The following is an 18,322-nucleotide window of genomic DNA, read 5'->3' as shown; positions in this document are numbered from 1 at the left end:
CTGTGGAGGCCAAATGACTGAGTGTCTTTAAGTCAGAGATAAATAGGTTCTTGATTATTCGCAAGAAGAAGACTTGGTTAAGTTTTAATTTAATTGCCTGTTGTCATGAGGGTACCTTTAAGACATGGATGTTTAAGCAATGTACCTTTAAGAAAACAGTGATGTCAGAGAGTGGGTGGGGCTGAGGTCAGGTCAGCCATTTTGCAGTTTAGTTTTTAGTTTCAGTTTTAAAAAAGTGCCTGGCTGGTTTTGCTGGGAGCAGCTTCAAAGTGCCTGGCTGTTTTGCTGTGAGGTGATTAAAAGGAGAAAGCCAGTTGGAGAAAGCAGGTTGTGTGTGTCCAGAGAGTTTGCAGGGAAAAAACAAGGTGCTGGAGCTGAAATCAACCAAGCTAATATATCTCTGCCATTCTACAGAAAAAAAAAAAATCCTTTAACCTGATGTGATTTTGTTTAAAGGTGTTAACTCTCTTGGAAGTTTGAAGGAACATTTTAAGGAGTTATTTACTGTTGCAATATTTTCTGAGTTATCTTTGAAGTAAGGGGGTTAAGAGATCCAATGTTTCTTCAAGATGTTAAGTTGAGTTCATGGAATAAACAGTGTTTTGTGTTTAAAAACCCACGTGTCCATAATTGTAATCCCATACCTAGGGAAAAGGCCGTGTGCTCGGAAAAGCAACAAATACATTAAAGGGTGAGGTTGGTTGAACTACATGATACATTTTGGGGTTCTGAAAACGCCTCGCCCATAACATTGTGAACATAGAGAACATGTCAGATTCGCCCTCCCCACAACCTCCAAACATGCAATAATTGAAGGTGGAAGTGTGCAGGTGCAAGTCAGGTTTGCGACAGGCCTGTAATTTTGGATGTTTGACCCCCCTCTCCCCTCACATGTGAAAATTCTGTACAGTCTAGAATGACACTATCTGTGCCTGATTTGGGCCTGTATATGATTGCAGGCTCTGCTCATTGTGTGGTGAGGTGGGACACTTTTTTTGAATCCTGTAAAAGGGGTTTGTCACTATCTTTAAACAAGTTACACCATCTGGCTTATCAAAGTTACTCTGCAGCTGGGTAACTCTTTTATTCCAAGAAGAGCACTTGCCTCCATCACAGAATGAGCCGAGCCGGACTGCTTTAATAGGAAAATATATTATTCAAAAATTCAGCATCAGAATTAGAGCTGCCAACTGTGATTAAGTGTATTTCTGGAGGTTTAATCACGACTTGCTCCTATCCTCCAGCCATCTGTGAGCCAACACATTCTTCCTTGTGACGCATTGCCTTTGAATGTCAACTGGAAAATGAAGTCACATCACCCAGTTGGATGATTCTTGGTTGATATCCAAACAGCCTCTTTCCCCCCCCCATTTTCATAATCATAGAATTGTTACAGCGCAGGCGGCCCTTCGGCCCATCATGTCTGCATGGCTCTCCAAATGCACATCATGACTTAGTGCCATTCCTCTGCCTTTTCCTCGTACCCTTGCACATTATTCCTATTGAAATAATCACCTGATGCCCTCTTGAAAACCTCGATTGAACCTTCCGCCGCCACACTTCCAGGCAGTGCATTCCCGACCCGAACCACTCGTTTTTTTCCCTCGCAATCACATTTGCTTCTTTTGTAAGTCACTTTTAAAACGTTCGCCCTCCCGCTTTCGATCCTTTTACCAGCGGATACAGCATCTCCTTTCCTACTCTGCCCAGTCCCCACATGATTCTGATCATCTCTAAACAAATCTCCTCTTGCCCATCATAGAATCCCGACAGTGCAGAAGGAGGCCATTCAGCCCATCGAGTCTGCACACCCAATCCCCACCCTCAGGGGCAATTTAGCACGGCCAAAGCACCTAAACCTGCACACCTTGGGAGCGCCCAGAGGAAATCCACGCAGACAGGGGGGGGGGAGGAAGTGCCGGAGGCAGAAATTGAACCCGGGACCCTGGAGCTGTGAAGCAGCAGTGCTAACCACGGTGCTGCCCTTAGACCTATCCTCAATCAGCTGGAGAGAATTGTCGCACACAGGGCAGGACACCCAGAGGAGCTGGCACCAGGACCCTCCACACACGCACAGAGCGCACAACCCGCCGCCACCTGAGCCCGGCTGAAAGGCGGCGGCGGCGGCGCTGTCGGGGGAGGGCGGGAGCCTGGAGCCTGGAGCCGGGAGCGGCCCATCTTGGCGCTGGAGGAGTGGCGGCTTCCTCGTTGGCAGCGAGGGAGGGCGGGCGGGGGCGGTTACTGGCGCGCGCGGGAAACTCGCTTGTTGCTGGGAAGCGGAGCGCTGAGCTGGGCTAAGGTATCGTTCTCAGATGCGGCTTCCCTACCGGCACACTCTCGGCCTGCAGCTCGGGCCGGGGGGGGGGGATCTTTAAACCTAACTATTATTATTTTAAAAACCTCAATCTGCCGAGACGGGAGGCAGCTCACCCTCAGGGGATCCCCTTGTCACTCATACCGGGGCGGCTGCTGCAAGGCTCGGATCCCCCCCCCCCTGGTTTTCTTTATTAAATGCAATAATTTCCCCCTTCCCTGAGACGTTTTCTGTTTTGGAGTAAGGTCTGTCCCAACTTTATTTAAAAAAAAAAAAGCCTGTTCTGTGCATCTGCCACGGAGTGACATGAAGCTGCCCTCCAGCCCAACTCCAGCTTTGTACAATTCGTGCAAAGTTTCGCCTGGCTCGAACTTTTAACACCCCCCCCCTCCGGTTGTTTAGATCAAGTTGTTGTGGAGGCCACTGTTGGTAATGTGCTGTTAACTTGTTGCTTCCAGGAGCAGAGCTTTCTCCTATCCCCCCCCCCCCCGCACACACACACACACACACACACCTTTCTCTGCTCAATAGGCCCTATCATTTGCAAATCTATGAAAATGTTAATATGCCATTGAGAATTTTGTTTTTAGAGTTGGGTGATGTGCTGTGTATTAATTGAAGGGCTGCACATTGAATATTGATAGCCTTGAGAAGGCTGAACTAATTGTAACTGGGTGTATTGGAAATACAAAACAGGCCAGTCCGCATCTATTGTAATTATATATTGTCACAAGTCGGCTTACATTAACACTGCAATGAAGTCACTGTGAACATCCCCTGGTCGCCACATTCCGGAGCTTGTTCAGGTACACAGGTGAATTGGACATTCTGAATTCTCCCTAACAGCACGTCTTTCGGGATTTGTGGGAGAAAACCATAGAACACAGGTTACTGTTAGGCTGTGGCATCTTTAATTTTATCTTCAGATAATGATCGTTGCAGAGTTTGGCTTTGAATAGTTCAAAATGCTGTTAAAAGGGTAAGATCCTGGCATGGATAGAGGATTGGCTGACTGGCAGAAGGCAGACAGTGGGGATGAAGGGGTCTTTTTCAGGATGGCAGCCGGTGACTAGTGGTGTGCCTCAGGGGTCTGTGCTGGGACCACAACTTTTCACAATGTACATGAATGATCTGGAAGAAGGAACTGAAGGCACTGTTGCTAAGTTTGCAGATGATAAAAGATCTGTAGAAGGACAGGTAGTATTGAGGAAGCAAGGGGGCTGCAGAAGGATTTTGACAAGTTAGGAGTGGGCAGTGAAGTGGCAAATGAAATACAATGTGGAAAAGTGTGAGGTTATGCACTTTGGAAGGAGGAATTTAGGCATAGACTATTTTCTAAATGGGAAAATGCTTAGAAAATCAGAAGCACAGAGGGTCTTGGGGGTCCTTGTTCACGATTCTCTTAATGTTAATGTGCAGTTAGGAAGGCAAATGCAATGTTAACATTCATGCCAAGAGGGCTAGAATACAAAACCAGGGATGTTCTTCTGAGGCTGTATAAGGCTCTGGTCAGACCCCATTTGGAGTATTGTGAGCAGTTTTGGGCCCCATATCTAACGAAGGACGTGCTGGCCTTGGAAAGGGTCCAGAGGAGGTTCACAAGAATGATCCCTGAAGAGCTTGTCGTATGAGGCACGGTTGAAGACTCTGGGGCTGTACTCATTGGAGTTTAGAAGGATGAGGGGGGATCTTATTGAAACTTCCAGGATACTGCGAGGCCTGGATAGAGTGGACATGGAGAGGATGTCTCCACTTGTAGGAAAAGCTAGAACCAGAGGACACCATCTCAAACTAAAGGGACGATCCTTTAAAACAGAGATGAGGAGGAATTTCTTCAGTCAGAGGGTGGTGAATCTGTGGAACTCTTGATAGATAGGTTCGTGATTAATAAGGGGATATGGGGTTATTGTGAGAAGGCAGTAGAATGGGGATGAGAAAATATCAGCCATGATTGAATGGCGGAGCAGACTCAATGGGCCGAGTGGCCTAATTCTGCTCCTATGTCTGAAGGTCTTATAAAAGAAATACATTAAGGATGTAGTAGGCTCTGATATTAGATAGGGTGGCACAGTGGTTAGCACTGCTGCCTCACAGCATCAGGGGCCCTGGTTCAATTCCGCCCTCTGTGTGGAGTCTGCACGTTCTCCCCGTGTTTGAAATGAAAAATGAAATGAAAATCGCTTATTGTCGCAAGCAGGCTTCAAATGAAGTTACTGTGAAAAGCCCCTTTTGTGTTTGCAATGATTTCCTCCGGGTGCTCCTGTTTCCTCCCACTGTCCAAAGATGTGCAGGTCAGGTGGATTGGCCATGCTAAAATTGCCCCTTAGAGTCCAAAAGGTTAGGTGAGGTTACTGGGTTACGAGGATAGGGTGGAGACGTAGGCTTAACTAAGATAAAAGCCAATTACTGCGGATGCTGGAATCTGAAACCAAAAAGAAAATGCTGGAAAATCTCAGCAGGTCTGGCAGCACCTGTAGGGAGAGAAAAGAGCTAACGTTTCGAGTCCAGATGACCCTTTAAAGGATGACCTCTAAAGGGTCAGCTGGACTCGAAACGTTAGCTCTTTTCTCTCCCTACAGATGCTGCCAGACCTGCTGAGAGTTTCCAGCATTTTCTTTTTGGCTTAACTAGGGTGCTCTTTTCAAGGGCCGTTGCAGACTCGATGGGCCGAATAGCCTACTCCTGTACTGTAAATTCTATAATATGCTATTGATTTCTATAGGACTGTAATAAAGCTAGTCTTTTTTTTTTAAAGTTGGTGGAGTGCATAAAAAAATTTAGAGTAGCCAATTATTCTTTTCCAATTAAAGGGCAATGTTAACGTGACAAATTCACCTACCCTGCACATCTTTGGGATGTGGGGGTGAGATCCACGAAGACACGGGGAGAATGTGCAAGCTCCACATGGACAGTGGCCTGGGGCCGGGATTGAACCTGGGTCCTCAGTGCTGTGAGGCAACAGTGCTAACCACTGTGCTGCGGGTAAGGAAAGTAAAAGTGTATTTAGATGCTCAGTCCTGCAACCTAGTATTTCTCAGGCTGGTTCAGAATGTATTTCCTCCCTTGTCCTACTTCCGGTTTTGTCCATTTTTCTGTTCTGCCAGAGATGATGATACCTTGATTTCAACATTGACAGCCCTCCAGTGTCTAGTGCTGGCATGTGTTTGTAACGTGTGAGTCTTGAGAGTGGTGGGGGAGAGGATCACTAATGCCCATGCCTGGCATTACCCTCCCCCAGTGTACACGTTCCAGCAGGATGTCACTGACTAGCATTCAGCCGCAGGAACACTCTTTCCCTTTCACCTAGAAGGTTACCAAGGCTGGTTGACCTTAGCTGAAGCAATAGTCAGTGTGCAATCAACGAGGCAAAGACCATGGCTTATTACTGGCAATTTATGGTTCGCGTGGCTCAGGACCACTCTGGGAGGTACTTTTACACACAGAGCCATTGGGCTGCCGGTACATTTAACAAAACTCTTTTTATTTTATATATATATATATATATATATATATATATAAAAAAGTCTGACGCTTTGAGAACTAATTGAGAAATGTTCAATCTTAAGCTATGCCCAGATTTCATGACGACCAACTATATCTCTGTGCTCAGCTACAATTATTAAAGGTTCTGACTTGCAGACCAGTGAGGGAGTCTATAGCATAAGAAATAATTTTCTCAGGGGTACATGTTGCGCCAACATTGAGAAATTGGTGAGGCAGCCCACTGGAGGATGACCTCCAGGTGCGATACAAGTGGATCTATTTCCCACCTTCACACTCAATTGTTAATCGTTTAACAATGCAGGAAAAGCACCAAAATAAGTGAAACATTAGTCAGTCCAGCAGTGTTAAACCCACAGTATGGCTGTCAGAGTATAAATGCCAAAAGCAAGATCTCCAAATCTGGACTATAGAGTGGAAATATTCAGCAAGTCATTCAGTGTCTGCTGTCAGTTTAACATTTCAGCCAATGGTGTTCCCAGCGCTTTTCTGTATTTTAAAAATTATAACCGTTCTTTTAGTGACAAGGTTTGTCTCATTGCTGAGACTTCACACTCAAAAATCACCAGAAATCCAAAATTAAAACTGATTCAGCATTTCCAAACACAGAATCTCTCCGAACCTTGCATAGAATGCGGGGCTGAGTCGAAAGATCTGCTTACGATGGACCTGCTGAGATTGGAAATTCCCTCTCCTCCCTACTCTTCACTGAGGGCACGAATTGTAACAGGTCCTGTTGCTGCTTCTGAAATCTCTTTGCAGGGATTTAAAAGCATCTCCGAGGCCCACATGCAGTCCAAAGAGAGCTTGCTTTCTGTGTTGTGTTATAATGACTGCTTAATTGTAACTTTTCTCTTCCTCCTCTTTCCCGCCCCACCCACATTCCCTCAGCTTAAGCAGCATGAAGTTTGTCACGTGTGAAATAGCATGGCACAACAAGGAACCTGTATACAGTGTCGACTTTCAGCATGGACCAGATGGAAGGATTGACAGACTGGCCTCTGCAGGAGTAGACAGCGCAGTCCGGGTATGTACTTGGGCGGCTTAGATTTTGTGATGGTCGAGATGGCAACTGGCTCTTTAAAAATGTTTGTGGAAAAACAATTTGGTAGTGATTATGTCCGTTTGGGCTGTAATTGGAGCGGCTTTCTTGTATGTTGGACAGTCAGCATCCCATTGTACTCCCACCCTGGCCCTGCACTCAACACTGAAATACCTAGATAACAAAGACACCTATGTCAGATGCCTATTTATCGACTACAGTTCAGCCTTCAACACTATTATTCCTATGAAACTCATCTCCAAACTCCGTGGTCTGGGCTTCGGCTCCTCCCTCTGCGACTGGATCCTGAACTTCCTAACCCACAGGCCACAATCAGTAAGGATAGGCAATAACACCTCCTCCGCGATCATCCTCAACACCGGTGCCCCACAAGGCTGTGTCCTCAGCCCCCTACTATATTCCTTATACAGATTGTGTGGCCAAATTCCCCTCCAACTTGATTTTCAAATTTGCTGATGACACCACCGTAGTGGGTCGGATTTCAAACAATGACGAGACAGAGTATGAGATAGAGAATCAGGTGAACTGGTGTGACGACAATAATCTCCCCCTCAATGTCAACAAAACGAAGGAGATGGTCATCGACTTCAGGAAGCATAGTGGCGAACATGCCGTTATCTTCATCAATGGGAACGAAGTAGGAAGGGTCGAGAGCTTCAAGTTTTTAGGTGTCCAGCTTGCCAGCAGCCTGTCCTGGTCCCCCCATGCCGACACTATAGTTAAGAAAGCCCACCAACGACTCTACTTTCTCAGAAGACTAAGGAAATTTGGCATGTCAGCTACGACTCTCACCAACTTTTGCAGATGCACCATTGAGATGCAACCATTCTTTCTGGTTGTATCACAGCTTGGTATGGACCCTGCTCTGCCCAAGACCGCAGGAAACTACAAAATGTCGTGAATGTAGCCCAGTCTATGACGCAAACCAGCCTCTCATCCGCTGACTCTGTCTATAATTCCCGCTGCCTGGGAAGGGCAGCTAGTATAATTAAGGACCCTACACACACCCGGACATACTCTCTTCCACCTTCTTCTGTCAGGAAAAAGATACTAAAGTTTGAGGTCACGTCCCAACCGACTCAGGAACAGCTTCTTCCCCACTGCCATCAGACTTTTGAATGGACCTACCTTGTATTAAATTGATCTTTTCTCTACATCCTAGTTATGACTAACATTACTTCTGTAGTCTCTCCTTCCTTCCCTATGTACGGTATGCATTGTCTGTATAGCTGCAAGAAACAATACTTTTCACTGTATACTAATACATGTGACAATAATACATCAAAACAAATCAAAAATCAAATCCTCCCCCCCAACCCCTTTTAAATAATGACAAGATCAACTAATTTAAAGAAAAAGAGCAATAAATTCTCTTTCTCCTCTCCCTTCGTCTTTATTATAAGTTTACTCTGTGACATCACCATGGAACTCATACATAGGGTAGCACAGTGGTTAGCACTGTTGCTTCACAACGCCAGGGTTCGAGGTTCGATTCTCGGCTTAGTTCACTGTGTGGAGTCTCCCGTGTCTGCGTGGGTTTCCTCCGGGTGCTCCGGTTTTCTCCCACAGGTCCCGAAAGACGTGCTGTTGGTAATTTGGACATTCTGAATTCTCCCTCAGTGTACCCGAACAGGTGCCAGAATGCGGCGACAAGGGGATTTTCACAGTAACTTCATTGCAGTGTTAATGTAAGCCTACTTGTGACAATAAAGATTATTATCATTATAACTCACCAAGGTTCCTTTGACAGCACTGTCGAAACCCACGACCGTTACTATCCAGAAGGACAAGGGCAGCAGCTACCTTGGAACTCCACCTCCTGGCAGTTCCCCTTAAGCCGCTCACCATCCTGACTTGGAAATATATCATTGTTCCTTCACTGTCACTGGGGCAACATCCTGGAACTCCCTTCCTAACAGCACTGTGGGTGTACCTACACCACATGGACTGCAGCGGTTCAAGAAGGCAGCTCATCACCAACGTCTCGAGCAATTAGGGATGATTAATAAATGCTGGACTAGCCAGCGATACCCACCCAACATGAATGATTTTTTAAAAAAAATCTCTGCTCGAGTCACTATAACCCAGCCAAATGTCTGAACAGAGAATCCTGGCAGGTAGAAGCCTCACAAACTTATTGATAATCCAGAACTGCACTGCTGCACTAATTAACTAATTGTTAAACATCCTCCACTTGTCTTTTCTCTCCTTTTATTCATTCCCAGCTTGCTGGGTGGTTCCTTATTGTCTGGGTTCTCCTCCAGAATCATCTCCAAAGGGTTTTCATTTATTTCTAAGCTGTGATTGTTGGTCTTGGCGAGATGTCCATTCTGATGGTGGTATCGGTCTTGGTGTCCACATGCAGGCACATTTCTGACGCAGGGACGCGGCAGCATGTTGTAATACTCGGGTAATTTTGCTGCTCGGGATACATAGATACATAGAAGATAGGAGCAAGAGGAGGCCTTTTGGCCCATCGAGCCTGCTCTGCCATTCATCACGATCATGGGTGATCATCCAACTCAATAGCCTAATCCTGCTTTCTCCCCATAGCCTTTGATCCCATTCTCCCAAGTGCTATATATATATTCTAAAGTTTTAGCATCAACTACTTCCTGTGGTAATGAATTCCACAGGCTCACCACTTTTTGTGTGAAGAAGTGTCTCCTCATGTCTGTCCGAAATGGTTTACCCTGAATCCTCAGGCTGTGACCCCTTGTTCTGGACACACCCATCATAGTAACATCTTCCCTGCATCTACCCTGTCTAGTCCTGTTAGAATTTTATAAGTCGCTGTGAGATCCTCCCTCATTCTTCTGAACTCCAGCGAGAACAATCCCAACCTAGTCAATCTCTCCTCATATGACAGTCCCGCTATCCCTGGAATCAGTTTGGTAAACCTTCGCTGCACTCCCTCGAGAGCAAGAACATCCTTCCTCAGAGAAGGAGGCCAAAACTGCACACAATACTCACCAAGGCCCTGTACAATTGCAGCAACACATCCCCGCTTCTGTACTCTAAACCTCTCGCAATGAAGGCCAACATACTATTAGCCTTCTTTACCGCCTGCTGCACCTGCATGCTTACCTTCAGCGACTGGGGCACAAGGTCACCCAGGTCCCGCTGCACACTCCCCTCTCCCAATTTCAGGTAGTAATCTGCCTTCCTGTTTTTGCTTCCAAAATGAACAACCTCACACTTATCCAAATTATACTGCATCTGCCATTGGTTTGCCCACTCGCCCAATCTGTCCAGATCTTGCTGTAGGATCCCTGCATCCTTGTCACAATTCACCCTCCCACCTAATTTGGTATCATCTGCAAACTTTGAGATGTTACATTTTGTTTCCTCATCTAAATCATTAATATATATTGCGAATAGCTGGGGTCCCACTGGTTACTGCCTGCCAATTTGAAAAGGACCTCTTAATCCCTACTCTTTGTGTCCTCTCTGCCAACCAGTTTTCTATCCACCTCAATACACTTCCCCCAATCCCATGCGCTTTAATTTTGCACAATAATCTCTTATGCGGGACTTTGTCATACGACTTCTGAAAGTCCAAATATACCACATCGACTGGCTCCCCCTTGTCGACTATACTGGTTACCTCTTCAAAGAATTCCAACAGATTTGTTAAGCATGATTTTCCCTTCATAAATCCATGCTGACTCTGACTGATCCTGCCACTGCTTTCTAAATGTTCCGCTATGGATAATGGGTTCAAGCATTTTCCCCACTACCGATGTTAGGCTTACTGGTCTATAATTCCCTGCTTTCTCTCTACCTCCCTTTTTGAATATCGGAGTGACATGAGCTACCCTCCAATCTGCAGGGACAGTTCCAGAGTCTATAGAATCCCGGAAGATAACCATCACTGCATCCACTATTTCCAGAGCCACCTCCTTAAGCACTCTGGGATGCAAATTCTCAGGCCCTGGGGATTTATCCGCCTTCAATCCCATCAGTTTTCCCAGCACCATCTCTCTACTAATGTTTTTTTATTATACTTTAAAAAAAAATTTAGAGTACCCAATTCATTTTTTCCAATTAAGGGGCAATTTAGCATGGCCAATCCACCTATCCTGCACATCTTTGGGTTGTGGGGGCGAAACCCTCGCAAACACGGGGAGAATGTGCAAACTTCACATGGACAGTGACCCAGAGCCAGGATCGAACCTGGGACCTCAGCGCCATGAGGCAGCATTGCTAACCACTGCGCCACCGTGCTGCCCTTTCTCTACTAATGTTGATCTCCCTCAGTTCTTCCCTCTCACTACACCTTTCATTCTCCCAACATTTCTGGGATCTGATTTGTGTCCTCATTTGTGAAGACAGAACCAAAGTATGTATTCAGTTGCTCAGCCATTTCTTTGTCCCTTATTATGCATTTCCTTGTTTCTGTCTGCAGTGGGCCTACATTTCTCTTTACCAATCTCTTTCTCTTCACATATCTGTAGAAACTCTTGAGTGTCAGTATTTATGTTCCCTGCAATCTTCCTTTTGTACTGTACTTTCCCCTTCTTAATCAATCCCTTCGTCCTTCTTTGCTGAATTCTAAACTGCTCCCAATCCTCAGACCTATTATTTTCCTTGGCCAATCTGTATGCTTGTTCCTTGGATCGGATACTATTTCTAATTTCCTTTGTAAGCCATGGATTGGCCCTCTTACCCCCTTTGCTTTTGTGCCTGACAGGAATGAACAGTTGCTGCAGTTCCTCCATCCGTTCCTTGAATGTTTGCCATTGTCTATCCACTGTCATCCCTTTAAGTAACTGTCCCCAATCTGTCAAGGCCAACTCACGCCTCATATCCTCATAGTTCCCTTTATTAAGATTCAGCACCCGAGTCTCCGAATCAACGACTTCACTCTCCATCTTGATAAAAAATTCCATCATGTTATGGTCGCTTATCCCCAAGGGGCCTCGTACAGCCAGATTGGCAATGATTCCCTACTCATTACACAGTACCCAGTCTAAGATGGCCTGCTCTCTAGTTGGTTCCTCCACATATTGGTCAAGAAAACCATCCCGTATACACTCCAGGAATTCCTCCTCTACTGCATTGTGGCTAATTTGATTTGCCCACTTTATGTGAAGATTAAAATCACCCATGATCGCCGATATTCCCTTATTACCTGCATCACTAATTTCTTGTTTAATGCCATTCCCAACCCCAGTTTGGGGGTCTATATATGACACCCACTAATGCTTTTTGTCCTTTGGTATTTCTCAACTCTTCCCATACAGACCGCACTTTGTCAGAGCTAATGTCCTTTCTCACTATTGTGTTAATTTCCTCTTTAACCAGCAGTGCCACACCACCACCTCTTCTTTTATGCCTGTCCTTCCTAAATACTGAAAACCCCGGGACATTCAGTTCACCATCCCTGTTCACCCTGCAGCCATATCTCCGTAATCCCAATTATATCATACCCATTTATATCTATCTTTGCGATTAGTTCCATCCACTTTATTGCAAATGCTCCGTGCATTAAGGCACAGAGCCTTTAAGTTTGTCTTTTTCACAATGTTTGTCTTGCTCTCAATATTTTTCTCTACTGCCCTGTTTGAAGTTTGTCCTTGGTTTCTCCACCTATCATTTTTCTTATTCACTTTTCTACCTTTTGCTTTTGTCCTTGCTCTCTCTTTCTCTGACTCTTTGCGTAGGTTCCCACCCCCCTGGCATTTTAGTTTCAACCTCCCCAACCGCTCTAGCAAATAGCCCCGCTCGGACATCGGTTCCAATCCTGCCCAGGTGTAACCCGTCCGGTTTGTACAGGTCCCACCTCCCCCAGAACCGGTCCCAATGCCCCAGAAATCTGAAACCCTCCCCCTGACACCAACTCTTCAGCCACGTATTTATCCTATATATCCTGTCATTTCTACTCTGACTAGCACGTGACACCGGTAGTAATCCTGAGATCGCTACCTTCGAGGTCCGATTTCTTAACTTCCTTCCTCGCTCCCTGTATTCTGCCTTTAGGACCTCATCCCTTATTTTTACCTATGTCGTTTGTACCGATGTGTATGCAGGTGCTCCCTTGCTCACTGGATAAGCTTGCTGAGTAATAAGCCACCTTCAGCTCCTTCAACACCATTATTTTCTTGCAGATATGGAAGGCTGACAAAGGCCAGGATGGGAAAGCAGTTGTAGATATTTTATCAAACTTAATACGTCACACAAAGGCAGTGAATGTTGTACGTTTCTCTCCGAGCGGTGAGATCCTCGCGTCAGGAGGAGATGGTAAGTGAAACCTTTTGATTAAATGAGTGTTTGGACTTTGTCAAATTGGAAAGCCTTGACTTGTGTAATAATGTCTAGCCAAACCATTTATCACAGCTGTGTGACCGTTAAAGGTAGTAGTGGGCACTTGTGTGGAGTGGGTCTTGGTCCGTTAACTGCCCAGGGAATTTGTCGAACTATATGCAGCCTGAGTGCCACCTGTAGAACATGATAAATGTGGTGGTTTCTTGGCTCGATTATAGTGGGACCGCCACTTTCAGGAGGCCTTTTAGCCTCAGGCTCTGGACTGAGAACTGGAATGTTTGCTCTGAGATAGCTTAGTTTTACACAGAGTTGGGATCCAGCCAGGCTATTTTGGAAAGGAACTCTGGCCATTATTCCTCACCAGCAAGGACTTGGGGATGACCCGGCCAAATCTCTGTACGCTCCCACTATCGCCCTGGCGGCATCACTGCAGATCAACAGTTGGAGCAAGGATGGCCCCCGATTGGTATTGCTCACTGCACCGCTGCCTGGCGCGTTTAATCCGCAGACGTACGGGAGGAGGGGGAAGATTGGGAAATTCTGTCTTAATCCTTCGGAATAGATTGTCCCAACTGTTTGCTGATTACGTTCAGAGGTGGTTAAATGGCCAAAATGGTTTTATTGTGTTGACCAACCCAAACTTCTATCTGTGTACCACAGATGCGCTAATATTGCTATGGAAACTGAATGACAACAAAGATGTCAAAGAACAAGAACAAAACCTTTTTGAAGAGGACACGCAGTTAAATAAGGAGAACTGGACAGTACTCAAAACATTGCGGTAAGGATAAATCTCGTTGTCTAGTCCTGCTCTTCATTTCCTGACAGAAACGGCCTTGGTTCGGAGTGCCCAATAAGGGATAATGAGGGCGGGATTAAAGGCAGCAGTCACTTTACGATGGAAATAATTTTTTACCGTCACTCTTTCAAAAAAATTTGAATTGCTTTTGGGTGTGACATTTGGGGACTACGTACCCTGGATGGGGAGTCTAGGACTGGGTAAATGGGGGCGGGGGGAGGCACAGTGTAGAATGAAGGGTGGTCCATTTAGGACTGAGATTAGGAGAAATTCCTTCACTCAAAGGGTGTTTTAAGTTCTCTATCCCAGAGTGTGTGGATATTCAGGCGTTGGGAGCCGGTTTAGCTCAGTTGGCTGGACAGCTGGTTTGCAAGGCCAGCAGCGCAGGTTCAATTCCCGTACCGGCTGAGGTTATTCATAAAGGCTCCGCCTTCTCAACCTGGCCCTCGCCAGAGGTGTGGTGATCCTCAGCTTAAATCACTACCAGTCAGCTCTCCCCCTCAAAGGGAAAAGTAGCCGATGGTCATCTGGGACTGTGGAGACTTTACTATAATCGAGGTGGATACCGATAGTATTTTAAATGCTAAGGGAATTGAATGATGTGGGGATAGTGCAGGAAGGTGGAGTTGAGATTGAAGAGCGCCCATGATCTTAGTGAATGGTGGAGCAGGCTCGAAGGGCTGAATGGCCTACTCCTGCTAATATTTCTTAGCCACTGATGTTCTGAACTTGTGACTCAATGTGTATTACTGTTCCGCACTGTTGGAACCACAACCTATTTGAGAGGGATCATTGTACACTTTTGTTGATTTGAGCTTTCGCTACCATTTAAACGATGCCGTGTGGTACGGTTATCGTTCCCATTTTGTGACCCCCCATCTTCCTGCTCATTTCCGTACCCCATTTTCACTGTTCTCACCCACTCCTTGCCCCCACAACTTCCTCAGAAGAGGTGCCAACTCTGGGTTATGGCTCCACTGGTGCCAGCAGCTTCCCCAGGCGCCCCCTATACTCGTGAGTCTGAACCATCCGCGACACACCGTGGAAGAAGAGCAGAGGAGTTGTCCTGGCCAATAGTCATCCCTCCACCAACGACGTCACCCGTCATTGTAGCGTTGCTCCTTGCGACATCACGTTTCGATCATAAGCACTTTGGGTTTTTACGCCTGACATTCAAGATGAAGATTTTAGATATAATCACTTGGATTTTGTTTTCGTTTATGCTGCTAACCTGAATATTCTTTGTTTTGTGTGTGTGTGTTTTGTTATGTAGAGGGCACATAGAGGATGTATATGATATCTGCTGGACAACTGACGGCAATCACATGGTGTCTGGATCAGTTGATAACACTGCCATTATGTGGGACGTTAATAAAGGTAAATACTAATCAAACTCGTGCAACTTTTTATTGATTCACGCGATGTGGGTGTTGCTGGCTGGGCCAGCATTCCTTTGCCCATCCATATTTTCCCCATGGACCGAGTGGTTTGCTGCGCCATTTCAGAGGGGCAGTTAAGAGTCAGCCACATTGCTGTGGACTTGGGTAGGCCAGACCAGGTGAGGGCGGCAGATTTCCTTCCCTAAAGAGCATTAGTGAACCAGGTGGGTTTTTTGCGACAATTGGTGATGGTTTTCGTGGTCACCCTTTATTGAGACTAGCTTTATGTTCTAGATTTATTAATTGACTTTAAATTCCACCAGCTGCCATGGTGGGATTTGAACCCGTGTCCACAGAGCGTTAGTCTGGGCCTCTGGATTACCAGTCCAGTGACGATACCACTATGCCACCAGCCCGCTTCAATATATTTTCTGATTTGTGCTTTTTTCCACTCCCTATCACGCACTAGCTCCTCTGTGTGGGTGTTTGAGTGCACTAAATGATAATGTGGTGAGACTGCTGTTAGTTCAGTCACTGAGCGATGTGTGAACAGAGCCAGTGTTCCTCCATAAATGGTTAATTGCAGATTGCTACTTGCTCTGTGACGTATTTCCACCCCTTTGCTCCACAAGTGTGATATTTCAGCGCCTGAGTGATTGAAATCGCCGTGTTAATGCCAAATTGTGGACAGGTTGTGTTATGAATTCTCCCTGCGCGTCCACTAGAATTTAAATTGAGGTGATTACCTAATTTTCCGTTGGACCCTGTAATTGAGAGTAGAGACTTTCACCTCTTTGGATTTTCTGGATGTAAAGCCAGGTCTGACAAAACACAGGTGCAGTTTTGCTCTGCCAGGCACGCGTCAATAAATCCCTTTTGTTTTCCTTCCCTCCAAACATCTCTTGTTCCCCACCACACCCTCCCACTCTCTGTGGCACTGATGCTTTCTGACAAGATGGCAATGGTCTGTGCTGACTGTGGAGAATTGCATTTTGGGTTAAGGGTGATGAAGCTCTGATCGACTCTGCCCGCAATTCCAGAGCTTGTGGCGCATAAATGTATCGCTGGGTTGAAAATGCACGATAATCGATGCACATGCTGTGTGTGTTAATTCTAAAACTCGCCTTGAAATACTTACTGTTGGAGATAAGCGGACCGTATTATTTTATACATGCATTGAATTTTTGCTTTGTACTCCAAGTCGTTTGTGTCTTTATTTTCAGGAACAAAACTGTCAATCTTTAATGAACACAAGAGCTATGTGCAAGGTGTCACTTGGGATCCTCTGGGGCAGTACATTGCTACACTGAGCTGTGACCGGTAGGTTGGCTAGCACTTTCCCTATTGTTCCTGTTTCAGGCAAATTCCTGATGAATCTTACAGTGAATTCTGGGGTTTACTGCACCTTTTTAACCTGAAACGTGGTAGCCCGACTGAGCTTTTAAAAATTATTTCACGGGATTTGCCAGCGTTTTACTGCCCATCCCTAATTGCCCGCGAGACCGCCGCCTCGAACTGCTGCAGTTCATCTGGTGCAGTGAGGTTGGGAGGGACATTCCAGGATTATGGTCCAGCGACATTGAGTTATATTCAACTGATGTGAAGATAATTTATCAAGTCAGTTTTTCCTAGATTGCTCAGCTTTGGATTAATGTATACAAAATTAATTTTCTTTCATCTATTTTATTTCTCAGTATTTCCATAATTAACTTTCCGAAAACAATGCAACCTCAACTTCAAAGCAAGGTTAATTAATGTCGGGATAATTGGGGGGATTTTTCAAAGCTAGTTTATGTCGCGTGCCTTTCTTTGTCTGCTTTTTCAGCTGTGGACAAAAGAGCAGTTTGAATATATTCACTTTATTGTTTGCCTGTGGTCTGATGCCGGAAATAGTCGAGTGGACACATTAGGAAAGGATTGAGTCTCTTCTCTGCTGAAAAAAGAAGGCTTAGGGGTGACCGGACAGAGGTTTGGATTGAATGGATGCAGAGAGAATGTTTCCTGGAAAATGGGAGAAGGAGGAGGGAGGCCTGTTGGCCCTTCGAGCCTCCTCCACCATTCATTATGATCATCCAACTCAATATCCCGATCCCATCTCCTCCCTGTATCCTTTCAACCTTTCACCCCAGGAGCTACATCTAACTCCTTAGAAACATACAATATTTTGGCATCAAATGCTTTTTGTGGTAGTGAATTGCACAGGCTGACCACTCTCTGAGTGAAGAAATTTCTCCTCATCTCAGTCCTAAATGGTCTACCCCGTATCCTCAGACTGTGACCCCTAGTTCTGGACTCCTCCAGCATTGGAAACATCCTTCCTGCATCTACCCTGTCCAGTCCTGTTCGAATTTTATAGGTTTCTATGAGATCCCACCCCCTTCATTCTCCGAACTCCGAATATAATCCCAACCTCTCCTCGTATGCCAGTTCCACCATCCCAAGAATCAGTCTGGTAAACTTTCTCTGTGCTCCCTCTATAGCAAGAACCTCACATTTATCCACATTAAACTGCATCTGCCATTCATTTGCCCACTCAACATGTCCAAATCACACTGAAGCATTTCTGCATCCTCTGAGCTAACCCTCCCACCCAACTTTGTGTCATGTACAAAATTGAAGATGTTAAATTTATTTCATTAGCTGGGGTCTTGGCACCGACCCCTGCGGTACCCCACTAGACACTGCCTGCCATTCGGAAAACGTCCCGTTAATTCCTCCTCTGTTTCCTGCCTGCCAACCAGTTTTCCATCATTCCCAATGCACTAGCCCAAATCCCATGCGCTTGAATTTTACACGTTAATCTCTTATGTGGGACTTTGTTAAAAATCTTCTGAAATTCCAAATAAACCACATCCACTGGCTCCCCCTCATCGACTCTACTTGTTACATCCTCGAAGAATTCCAGTGGATTTGTCGAGCATGATTCGCCTTGCATAAATCCATGCTGGCTCTGTCTGATCCTGCCACTGTTTTCTTAGTGCTTTGCAATAAAATCTTTC

The 18,322-nt window shown here is 45.7% G+C and overlaps 1 protein-coding gene across 3 annotated transcripts in view; it reads left to right on the top strand.

Annotated features, from left to right (window-relative positions):
- The first annotated feature begins 268 nt into the window (after positions 1-268).
- Positions 269-18,322, top strand: part of chaf1b (chromatin assembly factor 1, subunit B) — a 42,789-nt gene continuing 24,735 nt past the window's right edge. Inside the window, exons 1-6 of one of the 3 annotated variants that reach the window (XM_072513339.1) lie at positions 269-365; positions 6,707-6,842; positions 12,989-13,121; positions 13,806-13,926; positions 15,218-15,321; positions 16,547-16,643. In XM_072513339.1, coding sequence (XP_072369440.1) covers positions 6,717-6,842; positions 12,989-13,121; positions 13,806-13,926; positions 15,218-15,321; positions 16,547-16,643 — 581 coding nt within the window. In that variant the 5' untranslated portion in view covers positions 269-365; positions 6,707-6,716. Of the gene's footprint in view, positions 366-2,226; positions 2,300-5,148; positions 5,297-6,706; positions 6,843-12,988; positions 13,122-13,805; positions 13,927-15,217; positions 15,322-16,546; positions 16,644-18,322 lie in introns of those variants that run through there. The other 2 variants (XM_072513337.1, XM_072513338.1) reach the window with 2 other exon arrangements.

The sequence above is a fragment of the Scyliorhinus torazame genome, chromosome 8, assembly GCF_047496885.1.
Source record: "Scyliorhinus torazame isolate Kashiwa2021f chromosome 8, sScyTor2.1, whole genome shotgun sequence".
NCBI lineage: Eukaryota > Metazoa > Chordata > Chondrichthyes > Carcharhiniformes > Scyliorhinidae > Scyliorhinus > Scyliorhinus torazame.
Note: the sequence above shows the minus strand (reverse complement) of the source record. Positions and strands in the feature narration are given on the sequence as shown.